Source organism: Perna viridis, chromosome 12, assembly GCF_037379345.1.
Source record: "Perna viridis isolate PV_CMFRI_1.1 ecotype Kerala chromosome 12, ASM3737934v1, whole genome shotgun sequence".
Lineage (NCBI taxonomy): Eukaryota > Metazoa > Mollusca > Bivalvia > Mytilida > Mytilidae > Perna > Perna viridis.
The window spans coordinates 22,121,916-22,147,798 of NC_142456.1; the positions used below are offsets into that span (position 1 = coordinate 22,121,916).

Here is a 25,883-nt window from a genome sequence, read left to right on the forward strand (position 1 = left end):
TTTTAAAACAGTTTCTTGAAAGCTCAAGAATTTTCAACTTTTTAACGTGAATTGTCAAGCAAAACTTTTTCCAAAGAGTTGCCGTTGTCGGCTTTCGTAAATCACTGCCACAAAAATTATATACATATATATATAGCCTACAAAAAAATTAAAACTATGGGTATATTTACTCAATTTGAACAAGGTTAACCTGTGCATTAATGACAAATGAAATCACAAAACATAACATTTATGTCAATTTAAGAAAAAGAGCTTTTATCGAAAAAAAATATAATAAAATAAAATCAAAAACTGAAGTCTTCAAAGTCGCTAACCGTCAAATACTTGAGTATTCTATGCCACTGATTTTGGCTTACTTTCAACATCCGAAATGACCCAAATGCGATATGTTCTAAAATCGGGTGACTTCCGCTAGAATCTTGGTTCCCTTGATATGATTACTCTTTCGTAATCGTGATGACCCGAATGTTTTTCAATCAACTATCAATTTTTAGCGATCTTTTGGTCGCTTATTATATTAACCAGGGAACCAGATACGGAACCAGATTAATCACTCGGCAATGGCTATTTATATATATCGGGCCCTGATAATGTATATGACCTATATAGTCAATTGTAACTAGCCTCTGTGTCTGAATCGGAAACTAGGTAATGTTCAACGCTAACTGATCATTTCATCTTTTGATGTAAACATCCCGTTCTCTGATACACGCGTAGTGTGAAATTGACAAAAATGTCCTAGCGATTGTAATGCAAATTCAATAAAAGAAATATTCCCTTTTTCTTCAAAAGGAACGCAATTTATATACATTTGTAATTATGATAGTGGATCAGTACGTTGTTACCACCGAGTGACACTTACAGCCACAAAGAGATGGAAACCAAGGCACACGTTAACTTGTTAGAAAGAGGCCACTCAGTCGATTTTGAAAGTTTCAAATTCGCCATAAAAGCTTCTTTCAGACTCAGTTTTTTTTCAATTTCAAATAATTTCTCAAAATAACTAGTATCATGATTAGCCATCTTGTAATCAGATTAGCCACAATGTTTAGTTGCTAGAACGGACTTGAAACTGCCCACTAGGCAGATTTAAAGTTTAAATTTCATTAATCACAATTATCTATGACCAGACTATGTCAAGGGGTAATGAATTTCATTTGAAAACATAGTAATATATAATCATGTTGTGGTTGAAGGCTTTTTTTAAAGCTGAAATAAACATTAACTGTCAAAATTTACGATTGATTGAAGATACTTTTATATACATGAGAAAATCGTTATGAATTCTCAGTTTTCAGTTCTCAAGGATGAATCGACGAGTACTTCTACTTTTACTGAACATTTTGGTAGAAATATACTGCCAATGTCCAGAGGATGACCAAAATCTTATTAGATGGAGCGACCACGCCCAAGCTTGGGAAAATACGGTAAAATTTTATTTTTCTCATTAAAATCTTTTCTTTTTAGGTTAACAAATATCATGCATTCAATTATTTGTTATGGTATTGTTTTTTACTTGAAAAATATAAATTTTACCTTAAGAAAATTTTTAAATTGCAAGTAATATCAATTTTAAGTTTTTTTTCCCTACTAAGTATGGATATTTCTGTAACTAAAAGTTATTAAAATATCCTATAGTTAAATACAACTTACAACTAAAAACCGTAAGCATTGCTCATTAACTTGATACCCCCACTACCCCATTTAATACAAATAACTCCGGACCTCAATATTGATTCGGATCAAAATCTAAAATAGGGGGTGCACAATTGGAACATGAAATAAATACATGTATTCCGCGAAAGCTGTATTCAATTCTATTCAGTGATATAGGAGGAGTTACGGACAAGAGGTGGATCTCACTGTGTAACGGAAGGAACGAGAGAATTACAGACGATAGGACGGACACCCCTATCACTATATACCTCCTCTTTGCATGCGGGGGTATAATTACTCTATAGATGATGCATTAATTTCCGAATCTTAAAAAACAGTATTTTAAATAAATAAGTAGTTTGTCGTATTGCTATATAAGTAACCGGTGCCTATAGTTCAAAACCAAGTTAGACAGTTAGGGGAACACTGATCCTGTGATTGTATTGGATTTACACGAATACATTTTGTCGCTTCTGACATTCACATTTCTTTGAAATCTATACTACTAAAGAAAGAGACCGATTTCTTTGAGCCGCAACTCCTTTTAAACCATACAAGGTCGAATATATTTGGGATATGAGGGATAAATGTAGTGTTGTGCACTTCCTTAATGTGTCTTTGATGCAATCTTTTTTTCTACAGAAAACGCGAATTTTCGGGAAAATATCCAAATTCTGAGACCGGCATTGGTTCATGTGTTCCATGGGTTCGCGCATGCTCAATCGACGTACTGTCTGGATCATGTACATGTGTACATATGTACACGAGTATTGTACGTTCATTATTTTGTTTTTTTTAAAATACATCCACCATTTTTCTGAGGTGCAAAACTGTTCAGACATGGAAAGGCGTAGAACGTGTCGAAATAAACCTTCCCCTTTGTATATGTAAACATCTGCACCCGAAGTCCGGACCCCTCCCCCTTTTTAAGTGTAAACTGGCATGACTGATACACTCCCTTCCCATTGTTTTGCATTATTAAATTTAAAATTAAATTTAGAATTTTTTATGGACCCTGGGTGAAGCAGAACTTTCAGAAAATTAAAGGGTTTCAATCCAGCATGGTTTGACAATAACTTCGTTTGTTTGGTGAACAACAGAACTACTCCACTCGTAAAGTAGGTAGTCGCAGATGGTAATGACGGTTCTGTTCTTAGATGAATAATAATCAAAATTTAGATAGTCCATGGGACTAACATGGAGAATTTTTAAGGAGTCCTCTCCAAATTAGGATGGCACAGGGCTAAATACTGGACTATTGTTAGTGTCAATGCCTGCCAAGCTGCCCCTTCCCTCCCTCCCGAACCCCCCCCCGGACGACTGGATCATCAATCACAAACAAACAGGAAATGACATTTTCACACATTTAGAATGACTTAAAAATGTAGTACAAAGTCTGAAAAGCTTATAGTATACATATAGTTGTCTTTCTTTTATTACATTGTATGATAAAAAGTTCTAGCTGTTCGAACAAAATGTACAGTTCGGATAAAGTGTGATTGAAGGCAAAACTTTTTATTATGAAAAAAAAATCAGTTGAGTGTCCCGTCTGTCTGTCCGTTCGTCTCCCGGTTTTTTTTTCCATTTGATAAACAAAACTTTTTACAGTTGTTATTAAGCCCAAAAATACATGCAAGTTCGATTTGGAGCTAGATAAAAATATTTTTCGAGTTAGCAAGAGACCACTTTGATAACCTATTTTGAAGCATTATTGGGCGTAATTCATTGATAAGTAACAGGAAATTTCGCTGAATAATAGGACTTAAATGCTAGAAAGTCCCCCTTCGACTTTTCTCGCCAATTCAACCATTACAAAATTACGAGCAAAACAAGTCCCAGTTTGGGGGTTGATCGCATATTTGTATATACATATAAAAGGGTGGTTACGGAGTGAATGTGCGTCTGACAAAAAGAACTCACATGATACATTGAAAATAATCGATATCAAGGAACAGGGCTTTATTGCCTCTTATGCATCTTGATGTTGTATGAGGGTCTTCGACAATGAAAAAAACGTTAACACCCTCAAACCAGACCAAGGAGGCCCCGTAAACGCGCATATAAGCAGAATTCTTGATAAAATAAAAATTAAGGTTACTCTCTTGCTGCCCACTGGCCATGGAGTGAAATATTGGGCGAAGCCTCAGGATTACCAGCTAATAGCACCAGGGTTACAGGTAGAGACTGCTAATCTTGAATTAATCGATCGCTGCAAAAATACGTCATTGACGCAACGCATGTCTGGAGCAGTCAGATTGTCTTTTGCAAGTGTATTTTAATGGAGTTTGTTTTTTCCTCAACGGGCCATATAAACTTTTATAGTCTTTCCTTTGAGTTTGTCTGTGTCGTCATCGTTGACGTAAAACATCAGCTTTTCCCATACCTCTGGGTAAAATTAAACCTGGGACCAATGTAACAGATTCTTAGTCCCAGATTAAACCATTTTTTCCAGGAAAGTGCATTGGCATGATGAAATAAAAAAAAAATTATGAGTCAAAAGAACCAAGTCCCCTGAAAGTTTAGTGGGCAACTCCTCTTTAACCAATCGTCTGAATATAGCTGAAATATTGCTGCTCGGACGTTAAACCCCAACAAACAAACAAACAAACAAACCTCTTTAACTACTAAAGCAATTTAAACAAAACTGTACACCATTGATGTATGGTAGATGATCGTAGATCCTTTACAACAATTACTCATTTTGTTTGGAATCGTCAAATTAGTACTGTGTCCACACTTTGCTCAATCGACCGCGATTTCGCGGGCATCCTCTAGTATAGATTAATATTAAAACTAAGTATATGATATAGAATACTGTACAACGATAAGGATGTAGCAAATTTTTTTTAGACAACTACAAATGTAATGACATTCTTCGGTGCCTTAAACAAGATATATATTAAACCACAAGTGCATTTAATTTACTACTTATATCAAACTTCTAGCATCCTAACATAATTTGTCTTCGGAACAGAGTTTGGGACGAAAGTTAGAGGGGCAATATTGATCTCCATGTGTTTTTTAATCCACTTTTGCTATTTATATTAGTTTTTTTAGACGTTCGTCACAGGGTCAGTATCATGCTATAATTATTAATTATTATTATAGATAATTTTTTTTAAAAAGATAATTAAAACTGCTTTACTAATAATGAAATCTCTGAAGCACATACTTTCTGATATAGAGGCCTCAATTCTTATAATAATTTAAGAGGAGATTCTGTATTAAATTAAGAGAAGTAATTCTATATAAACCATGCACTGTTGTTCATGTAATATAAAGTTATTTCAGTTTGTTTTTCCAATCCAAATAACGTAAAGAAAAGGGGCAATCGTATATCATGCACTGCTTTTCATGCAATCTAAAATTAAGTTTGTCTTTCCACTAAAAAAACAAATGAAAAGAGCAGTCATGTCAAATTTTCAGCTTTTTAATAAATAAGAGGAAAAAAAATGGTTAAAAAAATAGCCATGAATACATTTTCTGGAATATAATTTCTTCCTAACATAGAAAGTAAGACGTATTTTGCTCCATTTTTAAATCATTCATCAAATTAATTTGGGTTTTTAACTATTTTTGACAAGATAAGCTGCACAAGTATAAGTCATATGAAATCAGTTTATTTCTACATTTTAGTGTCTAGTTAAAGTGATTGGCTCGCGACCTTTTAAACTTACAAATGAAGATTTATTTATGAATTGCTTTGTAACATTTTGACTTGAAACCTTTTAAGTTTCACTAAATTTTAAATCAATTGGCCTTATCCTACAAATTAAAGCTTTTAATTTGTATTTTATATAAATTTCATCTTTTGTTCAAAGGTTACCAATAGTTCATAACAAACAATAAACAAACAAGATGGTACCAAGCACGAACCGTATATTGACTTCTTACAATACGAAAAATGTGAAATTACTAAGAATGAATAAAATAAAAGCAATTAAGAGTCTTACGTATCCGAATATGAACCTCATACCAGGATTTAATGCTGTATGGTACACTAATAAATTTTTAACTTTAAAATTATGGTACGCCATGATTGCCTTATATGTGTTACGACAATTTTCTTGGTACAAGTTGAAAGCTGAGACATTGGGCTGTCTTTGGCCGGTTTCCTAAAAAATCTCAAACTGAGATTTTCTTCAAATCTTTAACTTAAAGTGATTGGAATGTCCGATATCCCAGTTTTGAGGAAGGATTTGAGGAAATCTCAATTGAGATAAAACCAGGCACAGATAATATCTAAATATGTGAAGAATAAAATAAAGGAAAAAATTGGATTTTTGACTCAACGAGGTATAATCAAGGGAACCAAGATTCTAGCGGAAATAAAAAGATTGTAATCCAGGGACAAAGACTAGACATGGAAAACAGACACATACAACAAAGAACATAAAATAACCAAAATAATACATACAAAGTAACACAAATAAATGAGCAACTCGGACTCCACCAAAAGCTAGGAGCATGGACCAAGTGTACCGGTAAGGTAAGCGTCCTCTGCTTCTCTAGGAACACCAGTCGAGCTGCTTATAAAAAGTAAAATCCAGGGTAAACGAAAAAGGAAAGGAAAACTATTCTTAGGGTTTCTGAAAATCGTATTGGAGTTGATGAGTGGTCATGCACGGGGTAAGGTGGGGGTATTTCGGTCCACATAATATTAGTGCTTCCTTTTGGTTTCAGAAAACAAAGAACGTTCGGAACATTTTCTCATAACAACAGAAATAAGTTTCCTTTTCTTGAATCTGCTAATTATATAAATATGATAGTTTTGGGTGTCCCCCCCACCCCGAACTGTGGTATATTTAGCCGTGGTATATGTAAATTTATTTTATCAACGACATGTAGTCATGACAGCATTCACAGAAAAATATAATGCAAGACTTGAAAACTTGCAAAGTTCTTACAAAACTTGGTATTTTCAGTGCCTGTATAGTTCGTAACATCTACTCATAACGTAGATATAGATTAATTTTACACTTTCAGTACCATGTACGCCCCTCAGCTACGCATTAGAACGTACTCTAGGTATAAAAAATCTTCATATCTAGGAATATGATGGTATGTAACTTATAATATATCATCTGTGCTAGACACGAGCATTCGTAATGGATCTCAATATGTGTATTTTTTTTCTTTTATGAAATTGGAATTAAAATTAGGATTCGTTCATATTTAAGAAAAGATCAACATCTTTAAAAACAAGAATATGTGAAATTCAAAAAAAAGATGTTATTTGTACGTGACGGCACAAATGACGCGTACCTAAGACGGTCAATGCTTGAATCTATTGTATTAGGAAAATACAATGAAACGTCACTATATGTACACAGCCTAAGCTGACGAAGTTTACATGTATGCTCGAAAAGTTTGATTAATTATTATAGCAAAAATTGAAAAACATTGGAGTGACCCCTCAAGCCTTACTCGTTTTCGAAATTTCTCGATCCACCACTGGCAGCGAACAATTACATTAGCCTACATTTTGCATATCGCTTGTGAAGATAGCGCATAGACAGAAACATTTAAAGCTGCATTAGCTGTCATTTTCGTAAATTTTTGAAATTTTCTGTTGAAATATACCTTAACTTTGAGATATTTCTATTAAATTGTACTTTTCCTGTATAACTTCATTTGATATCCAGAAATAAAATGCATTAAATACATGAAATAGGTGTCTATATATTTACTGCCTTGCAAGACAAAAACTCGACCTAGATAAATTCGTATGCATGTGACTTCTGGTGACCTTAATCCGCACATGTGCTGTAAAGGTCGCTTCTTTAATAACAAATCTGACTGCAAAGCAAAAGTGGTTATTCAACGGTAAGGAAGACCGACGGACTCAAGCCGTAAAAGAAAAAGTTCGAATATAACGCAAATATCCTTTTGAAATTTACCTATAATGTAGCTCAAATATGGTCATTATTTATTTGAAAACTAATCAAGAAGTAGATGAAAGGAAATAAAAACAGGACTTGTGCTTAACTGTGTATCCTTTATTGTTATTTTTTACAAAGGTCAAAGTATTTTGTAACCCAGGTGAATGTCCTGTCGGCAATCTGCGGAAGTAATGGCGAAAAATAATTAGATCAGAGCTATCGATCTTCTCAGATTAAAAAAACGTTGTTTTCACAATATTCTGTAGATATTTTCAACAGTTATTGCTTCAACTGCATTACTACAAACTTATTTCACTGAATCAGCAAATTTCAGTAGAATCAAAACTGAACAAATTTGGCAGCTAATGTTGCTTTAAATCTACAGGTAAATATAACATAATTAACTTATAACAGGTTATTGTATGATTTTTCATTGATACCTGTAGGTACCAGGACTTGATGGTAACGTTACTATCGACAAAGGAATCTTGTTTGACGAGCAACCACCACCATTATGGAGCATTCATGTAACATCATCGGGAAAGCTGGTCTGGGATCCTAACACCAAGGTCCACCTGAAGGTCCACTGGATACAAGTTGATGGAGAGATCCACATTGGATCCGAACAATGCCCATACCAACAAAACACCAGAATCACATTCCTAGGTGAAAAACTAATGAAAACTATAAGTCTTCCAATCTTCGTATCATTAAAGCATGTTTTTTTTTAACCGAAGCGTATATTGATCAGGCGCTGTTATTGTAACTAGAGAGTATTATTAGCTCACAAATGTTTACCTTTTGCTACCGAAAATTGAACCCTGGACTCCACGGTTACATCGATGCAGCTGTAGCCAAGTCGACGAATTCCTATCGATTCCTGAAGTTCGCATGTTTGTGCCACATTCATTAACTGTTATATGTACCTTTATTATTTCTTTCTTTTTGTTATTTCTGATTTATATTATTAAGTATGGTTCTATCTAAAAACCAGGGGACATTCATCATACCTCAAGATAATGAAAGAATAACCAAAGACAACAAGATTCTAGCGAAAATTAGAAGAATTCAATTTAGAGACAAAGACCAGACGTGAAAAACACAAACACACACACACACACACACAAACGAACAAACAAAATGACCAAAACAAAACTTACAAAGCAACAAAAGTAAATAAGCAACTCTATGACGCCAGTGAAAATTTGGGAGCATGGATCAGGTGGATCGGCAGGGTAAGCCTCCCTGCTTTTTTGAAACACCCGCCGAGCTGCTCATAAAACTGTTCAAATACATTTATCATGTCCTTATATAACAATTTCAGTAATAGAACGTACAGTAACCAAATTTTGAAGTGTTAATATTTCCATTGAACAACTTTCATTTGCACTTTTATTTTTGAAAACAGTTTCGATGAAGCCTACCATATGATTTCCAATCAAAACATATTTAGGATTAAAAAATGCATGAATCACTTATAAGCAGAGCTGTACTTAAGTAGGTAGACCTAAGGTAAGGGGCACAACTCTTGCAAATCATTAGAACGTTTGTATTCAGCATTTTACATTAATCTCATTTAAGCATCAAAGTGACTTGGATTGATTTCATTCCGTTTCAAATGAAAGCTTGAGAGGATTTGGTGAAATTGAATATGATACAAACATCACTGATTTCAAGAGTTATGTCCCTTACCCTAGGTCTACCTCCTTAAGATTGGTCATAATGAAACTTCAAAGAACTTTTAAATAAATGCAAATTACCAAATATACCTACATGTAATATACATAAAAAATGAAAGATTAGCCATTAAAGCATCTTGTTGTATAGTAAGCAGTACAGGAATATTATTATTGAAATGGAAAATATATCATGTAGTTATTACAGTGACATTAAGCTAGATTGATTTATTACTGCAAATGCAGGGGCGTAGCTAGGCCTGTTTTATTTGTACGCAAAATTACGGTGAGAGGTCTTGGGGGGGGGGGAGGTCGCTCAACGCCCCCACTGAGTCATTGCATAAAACCTTTATTTCATCTTTAAAATGTGTGTTTTTATTTTTGTTACTTTTTCCGAAAGTATGCAACTGCGTATTTGAGTAGAGGCAGCTACGCCCTTGAAATGTTCCGAAAAAGCAATGATTTCATTCTTTTTATACTGAATTATCAAATCATTCCCCGGTATGTGTTTAACAATAAAAACAAAATTAAAAAAATATCGACAGCTTAATCAAAACTCAAATGATTTGATAGGGTCATAGACGTAGATTTTTAATATCTTTAATATTTTATTTTGTACAGGCAATGTTGAAGAAAATAACCTTGGTCCTGGTGGCGATAAAGCATTGTTTGTAACATCTGGTGGTACATTAGAAATTCATGGTAAACCAAAGGTTTCATGGACTAAACTGGCACAAACTGCACCAAAGTACGATGAAGTGGCGGACACAGTAGTCGAGCAGGTGGTATGTACATACAAATCGAACAGTAATCGATTGACTAGCTCTGTTCATCGAGCACTTGTCCATCAAACTCCCCAAAGAGATTAATCTTTTGAAGTTAATTCAATTTGTCGATTAATTTGCATTAAAAATGGACAAGTAATATATTTCAGACGTTTTAAACTATTTTGGACTAACAAACAACAATTACATATTGTAACCGATCAATAAAAGATAATATTATTTATTAGGAACATAAAGATTCGTAATTTAGTAGGATACTATTTCAAAATTTAATGCCTTAAACACCGGTTAGAAGAGGATAGTTCGTAAACACCGGTTAGAAGAGGATAGTTCGTAAACATATACGATCAACTCCTCTGATCAGGGTCAGCAAACTATGATGTGTTTTGCCGTGTGCAAATTGCAGTTGGTATCAGCAAAAATATACCGATAATAGCACCGATCCATCAAAAACTAAGTACAGGTTAACAGGAAACAAAGACGAAATCACTTATACTATATCACATAAAGTCCTAGCAGTATGAACTCACAAACAATACCGGAAGTAACATCAGGACCTCAAGAATTGTAGGCATGTCCTGCTCCATTAGCTACACCCGTCACCTAGCAAGCGAATATACATTGTAATCATGTAAAAGTCTAGCTACAATAATGCACAAGTCATGAAAGGGTCGATACACACTGTTGAACGATGTATGTTTTACATTAAAACCGTACTTGATTTAGGACCTAGGACCTGGAAACAAATTGAGAGGAAAAGGATTAATTGCTTACAGTATAAACACAGTATCAGGTCTAGTTGAAGCTGCCGAGTTCTTCCAAACCAATATACGTGATACGAACTACCCAGAGATGATCCTTAAATTTCTAACCTTTGTCAGTGGTAAGTCGATCGATTCCTTATTGTAATGGAATTGATCAAAACTTTTAAAATTAAGAAAATACAAAAATACTAAACATATATACGGCAAATGTCGATCTGCTGTACACGTGTTTCAAGAAGTAATCTCTCATCAGCAGCATTAGAATCAGATACATAGGAAGATCTGAATCCAGATATTAATTGCGTACATGAATTATTCAAAACCAAAACTATCGAAATAAGAAGAAAGATCCATCACCGAGAGGATCTACCTTGTGCAATAAAAGGAATGAAGCCTCCGTTTTTTGTGTATTTTGAAATTTGTAATAATGCAAATTTTGATAAAACTTAAGTAGCTGTCTTTGTAAGAATCATGCAAAATCTGAAAAATGTGATGCACCCAAAAAAAGGCTACATATTTTTATTTTTGTAATTAAGTTTTTTATGGGTCTTTACCATGAAATATGTAATTATTCATTCAAATCTGCCTGCTCTTAGGAGATAATCAACATTGAAAATCCAATAGATTCTATTGTATTGGAGTCATTTACAGAGTTATCTCCCTTTATTTTGAAATTTACAGTGCATTCTATATAATTTTTATCTCTTATGAACACGGGTTATATGAGAAACTGAATGTTAATTTCTGTTTACTATGGCAATTCAAACAAAATATCAAAAATAAAAATATGTAGGCTTTTTACCCATGAATCACATTTGCCTGATTCTTAGCTGGAGTGCTACTTAATGTTCCTCAATAAGCTAGTCTTAAATGCTAAACATTTTTAATGAAAGCGACATCTTAAATTTACTATTAAAGCCAAATATAATGGAATACATAATTACCGAGAAAGAATAACCAGAAAGTAAAATGAACATTTACAAAACTGAAACATTAGACACAAATTGGATTTTTCTAGAAAGAAAAAAAACTATCAAAATGGCGAGTAGAAAAATAAAAAAATATGAACATTCACAAAACCTTAACATTAAACACAAATCGGATTTCACAAAAAGACAAAAACATCGAAGAGTAATCAAGGGAACCAAGATTCTAGCGGAAATCAGAAGAATGTAATCCAGGGACAAAGACCAGACATGGAAAACAGACAAACACAACAAAGAACATAAAGTAACTAAAGTAATACATACAAGGTAACACAAGTAAATAAGCAACTCGGATTCCACTAAAATTGGGAGCATGGACCAGGTTCACCGGTAGAGTAAGCGTCCTCTGCTTTTCTAAACGTCAAAACGTTGGTGATTCGAAAAATAAACAAAATGAATATTCAAAACCTAAACATAACACACAAATCGGATTCCAGTAAAATAAAGAACAAAAAAGAACAAAACGTTTGCGAGTCGAAAAAAAACAATGAACATTCATAAAATCGAAACAATAGACACAAATTAGATTTCTATAGAAAGAACAAAATATCAAAACGTTGGCGAGTCAGAAAATAAATGTACATTGACAAAACCTAAACAGTAGACACACATTGAATTTCACTAATAAGGAAACAAATATCAAAACATTTGTGAGTCGAAAAATAAAAAAAATATATATTTATTAAAAACTCATTATTAAGTATTCATAAAGATTTTTCTGGGTATATATTTGTTTGTTTGTTTGTTGGGGTTTAACGTCCGAGCAGCAATATTTCAGCTATATTCAGACGATGAACATGAAAAGGATGATAAAATGAACATGAAACGATGATGAAATGAAAAAAAGGATGGGACACAAGGACAATAGGGTCGACAAGTTTTGATTGCCACTAGAAAAAGGGGGATGGGTAAGGTCGGGCAATTTAGCCTCCTGTGGCGGAGCGCGAAGGTTCCTACTCCTATCGAATACCACAGCAGGGTTCTTTAACGTGCGAGGAACGTGACATCCTTCTCAACACGGCGCATTACCATGGTTTGTGGTCAGGTTTTCCGTATTATAGCCTGACAACCCCAGCATGCAACATGCCAGGGGTACCCATTTCACCACCTGGGGCATACATCTCTGGGTATATATATTTCGTTCTTTTGTACATATGTGTAGATATACCTAATGGCAATATTGCTGTCATTGCTGTAAAGAAGGAGTTAGTGAAAAATGGTGACTTGAACGATTTGATAGAAGGGATAGAAATCCTAGCAGGTCAAACAAGTGGCGCAAGTCCTTTGAGGAGTGATGACTCGGCGGTCTACGTACTTGTAACAGTCAAAGGTAATACAGCTGTACTAAATGAATTAAGTTTAGTAAATAGAAGTATTAAGTAGTAGTCTTTGTAGGAATCATGCAAATTCTGTAATATTTGATACACCCAAAAAAAGGCTGCACAGTTTTGTTTTTTTCTATGAAGTTGTTTTATAGGTCTATATGGTGAAATGTATAATTATTCATTCCAATCTCTCTGCTCTCAGGATATATTCCACATTGAAAAGGCAACAGTTCCTATTGTACATATATTTCAGTTTCATTTACAGATTTATCTCCCTTAGTTTTGAATTTAACAGTACATTCTGTATAATTTTTATCTCCTTAAAACAAGGGTTATATGAAAAGTCACATATGCATGTTAATTTTGTTTACTGTAACATTTTAAACAAAATATCAAAAATAAAAATATGTAGGCTTTCCAACCATGAATCATATTTTGCTTGAGGTTTAGCTGGTGTAATACTTAAGTTAAAATTTTAAACGTCACAAGTAACTAGGTATATGTAATTGATCAATGTTGCATGCCACCTACTCATAGAAATTTTCAAATCACACACTTAATGCAAATCTTTCTGGTAAAGAAATGTTCCAAGGTACTGCTCGCACTGTCAAATGGAATCTCTGAACAATTTATACTATAAGGAAAAAAAAGATAGAAATAATATAAAAGCAAATAGAATATAAAGTATTTTGTTTCTAAAAGGATCACCAGATAAATCTGTAGAAAGCTATATAAAGTGGAATTCCGTCGGTATGACAATCGCAGAGACTGAGTTAGAAGAGAATCAATATCTCATTAGAGTCAGTAGCGAATCAGCAAATGGTGGGAAAAGTGGAGCCTGTCGACTACTAGTTGCCAGGGAAGACAAAATGCGACCTGTTTTAAAGTTGATTGAGGACGTCAGCACGTGGAAATCCGGTCTGTACGATGTTTGTTTCAAACATTACAGTTTCTGTCTTAAAATCTTAATCCTATCGAGTAGATGATATTGATTGGGTTGAGATTGATTGAAAATAATTTTAAAACACAACAAACCAGCATGTGACCTTGTTTAAACTATCTGTTACAAAACTATGAATTAATCACAGATTATAGTGTTAACGAACATGGAAGAGAAATCAAGGGAACCAAGATTCGAGAAGGAAACAAAAGAATATAATCCAAGGATAAAGACTATACAGGGAGAACAGACACATCCAATGCCGAACTAAAAAAAACAGAAACAAAAACGAAAAAAAAACAAAAACAAACAAACAAAAGAAAACACGTACAAAGAAAGAAAAGCAAATGAGTAATTCGGACTTACATATGTAACTACAAACTGGGAGCCTGGACCGGGTGCGAGAAACATAATTAGCAGCATTTGTCATTCTATAAATGTTCGATAGACTATAGCAAATGATAGTGAATAAAACTTCAAATATGTAAGGTTATCATACATTACATACATATGTTACATGTTATATATATTAGCAATGTTAGCCTAATTTCAAAAATACTCTACCCTCTTTTATTTTTTAAAGGAAATTTTGCATAATTTACAAAGTGTGCAGAACTTTAAATATAGCCCTCACTTTGAGTTTTATTACGAATAACAAATTAAAGAAACGAAACAGGAAGTGGTGTGATTTCTAACAGACACAAAGTTTCTAGCAGTACTATTCAGAGGTAAAATACGGCGAAAGAGTAACCAAGGGAACCACAATTCTAGCGGGAATCATATGAATGTAATACAAAGCAACATAGGTAAATGAGCAACTCGGACTCCACTAAAAATTTGGAGGATGGACCAGGTGTACCGGTAGGGTAAGCGTCCTCTGCTTTTCTAGAAACACCCATCGAGTTGCTGATAGAAAGTCAAGTCCGGGGTAGACGAAAGATGAAACTACGAAACGTTGAACAAAATCTGTTTTCATGGTGCAGATGGATACACCGTTACAATCCAAATATATACTTGCTTAATAGACACACAGTGCTCGCGAGCGCTATGAAGATTTGGACAATTGTGCATCACTGCAAGTTTTATATTTCAAGTTTTGCATTTCAAACATTCGTCTATTTAACAGAAAATATTATTGTTTAAATTCCAATTTTTTTAACAGCTGATAATTTTTCAGCAACCATTACATATCATGCCTGATTTTTATTTTTTTAACCTGGAGACCTTGAGAAGAAACGTATCGAAAGGATTCAATAAGAAATCGTGAAACATGTATTCTGAGGCTATTTTTCTGCGTATGTTACTATCTCTTGATTGGCCTAATGATATACTGGGAAAAAGTTTAAAAACTGTCCATGTGAATTAAAAACTCCCAACTTTTGAAAGAAATTCTAATCAAGTGTACTCTATTAAATTCTAGGGGACAAAGTAGTCATAGCTTCAACAGATTTTAACTGGAAACAGGCAGAAGATATGACGTTAATGAAATGTGACACTTGTACTGCAGATCAAATCAAACTATCTGGTATGTCTAATTTAATGGCTGAATGCTCGATTGAAAGTTTTTTTAAGCGACTTTTATGTCAATATCAAAACACCAAACCGACAAAAACAAACAAAGAAAAAAAAATGGTCACTTTTGGTTTTAAAACTTTTCCATAATAAACGTCATTTGTTATTGGATTAAACATTGTTTTTTTTTCCTAATTTATGGATGTGTGAAATCGGGCCATTCACTCAAAAACCAGACATTCGGACTTTTATTTATTTTGTGAGTAAATGGTCCGATTTTACACATCCATAAATACTGGAATAAAACAGTGTTTTACTCCTTATAATTTCAATCCCTTACTATCTGAATTATATTTTAAATAGTTTCTCCCTTTTAGAGAAATCGACACCCGAAATTGACATTGCAAATGGCTGTATTCAACCGACAACGTGACATGGTTGTCATTTTCAATATTCATTAGTATTTACGGGCTTCTGGTAACTGTATTTTTTTACACACTGTTGTTTTGAATATACAAATTACAATGCCTAAAATGAATGGAGTAAAGCAGACAGTACAGTTTGAAGCCTCCTAACAGCTCTATCTTTTGTCGAAGCGATGGTTCATGTAGGCATGTTGTTTACAATATGTACAGGAAATTTACACTGTTGGAAAAAACTGTCACCGCTGATGTCATAACAACTAATCATTATGCATGAAAAAGACATGCTAATTAGATTGGAATTTGCCCGTAGGAACAATACATCGTACAGTTTGTATACGTTTTCAGGCTTTTTTTAACGAGCGATAAGATAGACAAAATGTTTTTTTCTTGATTCTTTAAATACAAACCATGTTTATTCAAGAAGTAGACATGTTTTTTTTCTGCAGCACAAACACTGCATTTTTATCGTCAACATTTTTTCGGTAATTTTATCAATGGTATTCATTGTTTCCGGAATAATATATACGATTAAGCTGCTTATTTAAATTATTTTGCGCGACTAGGTAACACACTCATGGATATACTAACATAATTTTCTTATTATAAGTGAAAATAACAACTTGACATACACACGCAAAACGTTTCCAAATGAGCAAAAAACTGTTAGTTAACGATTGAAAATTATAACATTATTGCATGGGCAAAATTGTTAAATAGATCACTATTTATTGCTTTTTTTATCGAAAGAAACAAGGCACATCAGTATTATTTTTCGCGCATATATTTTAAAATAACGATTGTCTGAATATAGCTGAAATATTGCTGCTCGGACATTAAACCCCAACAAACAAACATTAAAATAACGATGAGTAAAATAATATAAAAAACGTTACTGTTGATATAAAATTGTTGTTTTGACGTTCCACATTTATAACTTTCAAGCGCCATTGATGCACACTCACTATGGAGAAATATACAAAAACATAGACATGAGAGGAGAAATAGGACTGTTGACGAGAAACATATTGTTTGACTCTGAAGACGCGGAAGGATCCACAACATACGGTGGTAACTTAAAGGTAGTAACAGGAAGAACGCTCCTAAAAAACTTTACATTTGTTATTATGTTTTGTACAATTTACACATAATTTTTATATCAGATGTATGTATAATATGATATCTTGCACAATAACGCACCCTTCTTGCATTTCAATATATATAGCATACAACGAATTGGTTTAGCATGCTTGCTCCAGACCAAACATTTCGATAGGTATTTGTCATTCATTTTTTTTTTCTAATCAAGCCTAGGGTTAAGTTAATAAACGGTTATAATATAATGATTTAATTTCAAATTAACACTTAAAAATATTTCGATCTGAAAGTAGATGAAGCGTAATTAGTATTTGAAAACGAAATGTTTTTTTTTGTAATTTTCAAGAATATGACAGCTTGACAACGCCACTGACAACCGTACTCCAAACATAGTCTTAACACGTGCTGTAAGTAACAATAGTGGGAAGTAGTGGATTTCATACTTCTATATCTCATTTCAGGTTCTAAAAGGATTTAAAAGTGTTCACATACAACATGCTGAGTTTAACGACCTTGGACAACAAGAGGTTTTAGGTACATTTATATAACCACACTTTAACAAATATAGTTTATACATTAGATTTTTGTAGTCGACTTAAAGCTTTAACAACAATATAATTTATTTCTTACAAAGAGTAATAAAGGGAACCAGGATTCTAGCGAAACCAAAGAATGCAATCAAGGGACAAAGACCAGACATGAAAAACACAACAAAGAACATATAATAAATAAAATAATACAGATAATATTGTATTTAATTTAACAATTGTTTGTTTCGGAAGAAGTAGTTTTAATGACCATTCAATTTAGATTTTCCTAAAAGTGCATTATTGTCGTATACTGACTACTTACACAATTTAGATTTATGCCACAAAACCTCGATATTGGATATGGTTTTCTCCAAATTCTAGTTAGTTAATTGCCTGGTCTTAAGACAATATTGTACCCTGCAGAAAAAAAAAACGTCCAAGAACTCTCGATACTTCTGTTTTGCTTGTCTTGTATTACTGGAAAAGGAGGGACACTCGTAGATTAACGAACAGCTTTCATATAAACAGTATACAGCAATGATTTTTTTCTATTTAAAACCGAAAATATTCTTAATTACAAGGAATCATTATTGCCATAAGTTTACTTTTAACTCAGTACCATAATTTTTGACTTATGAAATAGTATGGCACCTCATGACATGATCTTTTTCCTTCCGTTGTCGGTGTGAGACTTTAATGTGTTGAATCGACCAATTTGATGGTATATCTTAAACACTTTAGGTCGATACCCAATACACTTTCATATGTGTGAGGACGTGGATCAAGACGAGAACACACGGCCTTGGATTAAACACAACTCCATTCATCATTCCAACAGTCGTTGTGTTACAGTACATGGTACTCACGGTCTTATTGTAAGTAAACAAGGTACTCAAGGTCTTATTATAAGTATAGATGGTACTCACGGTCTTATTATAAGTGTACATAGTACTCACAATCTTATTTGTATTTGCCTTCAACCGTTCTGTTCTTTAAGTATATTTGTATACATATTTTCAATGCGATTATCTATTTCATGATCGCATATAGTGTTTATTTTGCTACGATCACTTTACAACGATTATTCTTCTTTCCAAATATCAGTGTTCGTACTGATAATACATAAAACATGTTTGTGCCGACAATAAATATAATTTTGCTTTCAGGTGGAAGACAATGTGTGCTACATGACAAGAGGTCATGGATACTTCTTAGAAGATGGCGGAGAAAAACGCACCATTCTTGATGGTAACCTTGGACTTGGTCAAGAAAAGGGAACATTGATAAAAGCAGACAGGTAAAAAGTTAAAAAAAGTTCAACTACTAGTCTCACTTCTAATAATCATATTCAAATCAAAATAAATGTGAGCTTTATTAATCAATAAATCACAAAATAACCCATCACACCAACCTATCACATGACTCAGTGTACCTTTCATCATGCATATACAAACAGGAACTAGTTACTCAAGAAATAACCCATCAAACCAACCTATCACATGACTCAGTGTACCTTTTATCATGTATTTACAAACAGGAACTAGTTACTCAAGGAATAACCCATCACACCAACCTATCACATGACTCGGCGTACCATTTATCATGTATATTCAAACAGAAACTAGGTACTCAAGAAACTATTCCATTTCTTAACATGACAAAGTAATACTTGTTTCAAAATTAGAAACATAACTTCAAGTTAATTTTGTTCAGTTCCAGCTCTGAATAAGAATTGATCCTATAATAAAATACAAATCATATATATCGCAAATTTCGATATGCTGTAAACGTCTTTCAAGGTGTAACCTCTCATGAGCAGCATTAAAATCAAATAAAAAGGAAGATCAATATCTAAAAATTAATTGTGTATAAGATGCACTGACTTCTAGGTAGGTTAATACTCTCGTGCACCTTTGGTCCATCAGCAGTGGCATCGACGCAGTGGTTGAATACAAAAATACCAATCATATATATTGCAAATTTTGATATGCTGTCCACGTGTTTTTTGGGAGTAACCTTTTATCAGCAGTATCAGAACGAAATACTTTGGATGAATCAAATAGCACTCAAAACCAAAACTATTGAAAAAGTTGTGTTCAAATTGCACTCAAAACCAACACTATTGCAAAGGGAAGTCGAAACCATCATTGCAGGGGTTCGGCACCCCCTTTTTATTGTAAATTAGTTACTTTAATGTGTAAAATTGGCTACAAATGGCAATAAATTGCCTAGTACCCCCTTTATTTGAGAAAATCCGGTCCTGGGCTCTATCATGTCCGTGTACAATATACTGTTGTAATGAAAATGTGTTGAAGCAGGCATATCAGATATGTTTCCTGCATTGTGTGTTCCGTACTGATGAGTTTGGTCAATGGTTTTTGGTACTATTTTTGTTTCAGTATTCGATGAAAAAATATCAACTTTTGTTCATCTTTTCGAGAGTTTTTTTCTTTGACCTATCTTAACATGTGAAGACAAGAAGTTTTGGCAAGGATACCTTCCATACAAAAATACTGACTACCACCTCTAAAGAAATGTTATGAAAATCCACATTTTTAATGACACTCCCGTCCATATTCGAAGGTAGATGATAATCAGTTTTCGACGATATAACGATAGAATTCCTATCTTGTTTTATTATCAAATTTGTAACAGTTTAGAAATAGTTACTGTATAAGCGCTATATTTTTTTCTTATGTTCGTTTAGCTCATAAGTGGCTTTTATTGATAAGATTGTAGAGTTTCTATAACAACATCTTATGCCAATTACCGGAAGTTTGCGGTCTCATTGTCACAGAGTCACATGACAAAACTTGCAAGCCCTTTTAATCACAGTATTAGTTTCTACATACAGGCCAGGGTTGCCCAAAGATAACAACAATGAACGTCTTGTTACAAATCAAAATTACATATGTAGGTTTAGACTTTGCCATGGAAAAATCAATGTTTGTTTAAGTCATACATCTGTATTCTTTTTTCACTATTTACAGTCGTCCATCAACTTTTTGGATCACAAATCCACTCGTGCACATAAGAAATAATGTGGCTGCCGGAGGGGAGGTATGTGAAAGAAAAATGTCTTCTTATATGAGATATTAGGAAAACAATTTCATTTTGTTCACGAGTAAGGAATTTTAATAATTAGGTGCACGTCGGAAGGCAAGACAAATAAATTTATGTGCAAGATTGCAAGAACAAAAATGCAGTCTTAAAATTGTTCCAATCTAATTATTATTGAACAAACTTAACCTTTCCTTTCTAAGATACCGATAACATAGATTTATACATTTTAAAGAAGGTTCATAACTGATATTTAGTATATTACATTACATGTACAAGTTTATACATCAGATGTTTTTTTTCATGCCACAGACTATTAGTGTACTTTTAGAAACATGTTCATTTACCCCCCCCCCCCGAAAAAAACATTCAGAGGTTAAAACATATGGTAAAAAAGGTAAATAGATCAGGCAGAGTGGATATCGTCTTGTCTCCACCGTATTTGACAAATTGATAACTTTCACGAGTTACAAAACCTTTTCGGAATATTTTGTCCTATTGATATTCGGTATCTGTCATTGCGAAAGTTCTAGCGCTTGTAGCTATTGTTCGCTATGACGTTACCAATGATATTGGGATAACGACTTTTTAAAGTCAGATCATCGTTTAGACTATGCAGGTTGTTTTTTTTTTAATTAAAAAAAATAGACACATTCGCACAACAACCAAACGCAACGTCGAATTTTTCATATCTTATTTAGTTCGTATCACATCGTCCATGGAATTCTATCGCAAATATCCAAGAAGTACATAAAACATGAAACGACCAAATCATAGAGAAATAATGGTAAAAAAACTGGGTAAAATCATAGAGAAATAATGGTAAAAAAACTGGGTAAAATCATAGAGAAATAATGGTAAAAAACGGTAAAATCATGGAGAAATAATGATAAAAAAAACAGGGTAAAATCATAGAGAAATAATAGTAAAAAAACAGAAATAATGGTAAAAAAAATAGGATAACATCATAGAGAAATAATGGTAAAAAAAACAGGGTAAAATCATAAGTCACCACTACATCGTGGTCGGTGACTTGATGGCGGTACTTAATGTTACTACAGTCCTTGAACCGATCCGCGCAACGGTTTGACGGACCGATGACCGCTGATTGATTGATCGCTGACGGATCGATAACCGATGATCTGTGACCGATCTGATCGCAGTTTTGTTATGTAAAATGACGAATAATCTGTTAAAAATAGAACTTATGTAAAGTAAAAGTACAAAATTATATTCAAATCTTTTGTATTATGTAAATATGTATAAAATTAACAAAGAAGACAATGAAAATCGTAAAATATATGGACCGCTCTGTGGTCATGTGATGCGATCTCCGGTTTAACCGATCAGTTTGATGGATCGATGACTGATCGGAAACTGATCGGTGATCGATGGCCGATCGCAATGTTTGTTGCACGGATCGGTTCAGGTCTGTAGTAAGGTTTTTTAATGCGTTACATTGTAGCAAACAAAACAATCTTACTTTGAGTAAGGCCTCAATTTCTATGCAATAATGACTCCTTCGAATTCCATTTCTAATATAATACATGTACGTAATAAACTTTGTTATAAACATAGGGTCGTGGATACTGGTTTACTTATCCTCGTCTTCCTTTACCACCATCAGATGACAAAGGTTTTATGCTTAAAGATGAAGCCAGACATACTGCCATTACTGAGTTTTACAACAATGCAGCTCATTCAAACAGAAATGTAAGTGTATCACTTGTTCTTCTTATCAGTCAAAATAATGCAGACAATCATTGCAACAGGTTCATACGACGGCAAAAAATGCGGTCGTATAATAATATGGTACTAGTGTCGTCGTTGTCGTCGTCCGTAGATTCTTGGTTTTCATGGATTGCGATAACTTGAAAAGTAGCTATAGTTTATTAATTTTTATAAATCTTTACACCAAATTGAGCTTTTATAAAGAGATATTGAAAAATGTAAGCACTAACAAAATCATAAGACTGGCGTATAATAATCCGCCATTATAACTTAAAAAATATGAAAACTTAAATAGGCCACTTATACCATCGTATGGAAAAATGTTCTTTTGCATTTCTTAATTTTTTTTCAGCATGGGTTTTTCATTGATAACGAGTTCCTTCCAGACACATCTGCTAAGGGCTACAATAGATACAGACCTGTAGCTGACCCAATTATGCATCTAATGTACAAAAACTCGACTGATGTGCCGGCCATCTTCGACAGAATGACTGGTAATAAACAATATAAATAGAAATGAATATTATCTTTACAAAAGACTCCTCTAAACTTAGACGAAAGGCCGAATTCAAGCAGCTTAATTTTATCTTTGCAAAAAAAAATCAATTTTCAGTGAAGTTTTCTCATTACAAAGTTCTTAAAAGGTCTTCACAAAGGACAAGTACTTGCAATTCTGTTGTCATCGATAAAACTTCTTCATTATTTTTCACAGCGTACAAAAACTCTCCCAGAAACGCCTGGTTTAGAGGTGGAATGCTTAAAATAGTGAGAGCATCGTAAGTACATCTAATTTCTCTCCTAGAAACATGATTATGTCAACAAAAGAAAATCTTGTTAATGAAATGTTATGATTATCTCATTACTACTAAGTACTCAGTCTAGTATGCAGAATCAATTAAAATATTAAGAGGTTGGTTTAATTGTTAGGAAATAATTACGTTCTGTTAAAAGGTCAAACATGCCTTTGGATAGCTACATCAATATATAAATTACCTGTTTTATGCATTTATCGACATTTATGGCATTTCAAAGGCAATATCTCTAATAAAGACTATTATATGGACGGAGCATCAGCGACGTCCTTTACATGTGTATTATCTGTCAAAACGTGAGCGTCTCAAAATCTTTCTGTAAGATATGATTGTTTACACTTATAACGCAGACGCACATCGAGCTTTATAGGAGGCCTGTTGGTCAAGATACCAGCGATTAACTTGAAAAATTCTCAACAGCTTTGTCCCTCATAGGCATTGCCTAACTTCATATTACAATTTATACAACCCAATGTGAACTCGTGGATGCATTTTAATGATCAAAGTACCTGTTATGATGATAAAATCAGCACAAACCACAAATATCTTTTTTGTCCTTTTGAAAAATAGTTCTTATAAGAAGTTATCTGATAACTTTGACGAATAGAATATTTTTCAGGTCTCATGATCAAATGAAAGTTTCATCTCATCTGTAATGGCATTTAAGATATTAGCAACAAACAAAAACGAAACCATAGTCATCATTTATGGAGGTAGACCTATGGTAAGGGACACTATCTTTATAAATCATTGGAACGTTTGTATTCAACATTTTACATCAATTTTGTGTAAGCATCAAAGTAACTTGGATTGATTTCATTCTGTTTCAAATGAAAGCTTAATAGGCGTTGGTAAAATTAAATATGATACAAACATATCACTGATTTCAAGAATTATGTCCCTTACCCTAGGTCTACCTCCTTAAGAACAGTCATACCGTAACTTTAAAGAACTTTTAAGTAAATGTAAATTATCTAATATACCTAATACATAAAAAGGTATGAAGATTAGCCTTTAAAACATCTAGTTGTATAATAAGCAGGGATATTATCATAATTAATTATGGAAACATATCACTGATTTCAAGGGTTATGTCCCTCACCATAGATCTACCTCCTTAAGAGCAAGTAATCCTACAACTTTGACAAAATGACCTTAGTAGGTTGTTTCTTATAGGTTCTATCATCACTTGATAATTGTTTTATCTCTATTATGGTTTCAAGATATAAATGAACAAACCTACAAAAATCCTAATAATTTACCATAATGGTCTACAAATAGACACTGCAGCCATGTTTGGTACCTCCTTAGCAAACAAACTTGATATAAGTTAAGTTAAATCAATTTTTCTGCTCAGTTGTTTAAAGATGTGAATTTAAAAAAATAAGTTTACGACGACAGTTGACAGGAGCCAAGTTACGGCAATAGTTCACCTTGGCATTCGGGCCGGATGAGTTTAAATCTTATTGTCTTTGTAGAATGTCTGATAGTGGTGCTGCACTTATGACAATTACGAAGTAAGTTCATAGTTTTGAATTCATTTATTTTTTTAATATAATTTAATATAATATAATTTAAGGTTATTATTTTTTGTACTAAGATAGTTTTCACCGGCACGATGGATATGAACTGAAGTCTCTCGAAGCACAAATTAAAGGATTGAGTGGGTTTCGAGAGGTTTTTCGTTTAAGGATGGTCATATTCAGCCATTTTGTGTCACATTTTTTTACTCATAGTATTAATGTTTCTTTGCACACTTTTCTAAAAATGTTATTTGGGAAGTTTTTTTATAAAATCATTGTTGTTTCTTCAGTGATTTAAGAGATAAAACATACTAAGATAAAACCTTTGAAAAATCTAGAGAATTCTTTTTTCCCACTTAATGTCAAATACATGTACTTGTATTTCAGAAACGAACAAATTAAACCGTCTATTTTTTTCTTCTAATGATAATCTAGCATCAAAGATCTTAAAAGATTTCAAAACCCTGTGAAATCATTGTTATTCTTAAATAGAGGAGCGAATATCTTTATATAAGTATAGTTTTCAATACATTTTTATTGTGAGACTCGTTTTTCGTTCAATGATTTTCTTGTGTCATCGTTAAACTCGTTTTTTTCTATACTCAGATTAATTGTTCACTTCAATGACATCTCGCAGTGCGTTTGACTAAGTCATCTCGTGTCTAAACAATAATGAATTTTTTATAGAGAGAATAAAGCGAAACAGTTCGTTGAGAAGAGTGTATTCATTGGCGAATCACCCAATGTTGGTAAGACTTCAATAATAAATGGACAGCCGATATCTATTGGAAGGTCGTTACCATTAGGATCAGCGTACGTACAATGTATTTTTAAAAGGATATAAGAATATAAGCATTAGAGTCATACCAGCATTATTTAACAAATTTAAAAATAATAATTTTGGTAAGAATGAACTTAACATATAGCTAAATTAAAGTCACATGTTATATTCTCATCCAATTCTGTTAAAGTTCGAAATTTTTCCTACAACACATGTCAGATTTAAAATACGTCTCATAAAAGATTATAAGGGGTGTATCCATGTTACAGAAATTAAAAAGGTTTTTAAATTAACGACTTCAGGGGGAAATCATATAAGAAATTCTTTGCTACCTACATACACAACAAATGATTGGGTAACATTTTCGTCCTTTCTAATTCTGTGAGTAAAAATGTATGTG

General features: G+C 33.2%; 1 protein-coding gene across 1 annotated transcript in view; it reads left to right on the plus strand.

Annotated features, from left to right (window-relative positions):
* Positions 1-1,307: 1,307 nt before the first annotated feature.
* Positions 1,308-25,883, plus strand: part of LOC148601693 (cell surface hyaluronidase-like) — a 32,224-nt gene continuing 7,648 nt past the window's right edge. The window contains exons 1-17 of the mRNA XM_088554423.1: positions 1,308-1,427; positions 7,985-8,204; positions 9,836-10,021; positions 10,754-10,882; positions 12,912-13,079; positions 13,777-13,992; positions 15,435-15,539; positions 16,894-17,030; positions 17,508-17,580; positions 18,318-18,451; positions 18,743-18,873; positions 20,567-20,636; positions 22,215-22,349; positions 22,720-22,861; positions 23,080-23,143; positions 24,658-24,696; positions 25,390-25,535. Coding sequence (XP_088410549.1) covers positions 1,308-1,427; positions 7,985-8,204; positions 9,836-10,021; positions 10,754-10,882; positions 12,912-13,079; positions 13,777-13,992; positions 15,435-15,539; positions 16,894-17,030; positions 17,508-17,580; positions 18,318-18,451; positions 18,743-18,873; positions 20,567-20,636; positions 22,215-22,349; positions 22,720-22,861; positions 23,080-23,143; positions 24,658-24,696; positions 25,390-25,535 — 2,215 coding nt within the window. The remainder of the gene's footprint in view (positions 1,428-7,984; positions 8,205-9,835; positions 10,022-10,753; positions 10,883-12,911; positions 13,080-13,776; positions 13,993-15,434; positions 15,540-16,893; positions 17,031-17,507; positions 17,581-18,317; positions 18,452-18,742; positions 18,874-20,566; positions 20,637-22,214; positions 22,350-22,719; positions 22,862-23,079; positions 23,144-24,657; positions 24,697-25,389; positions 25,536-25,883) is intronic.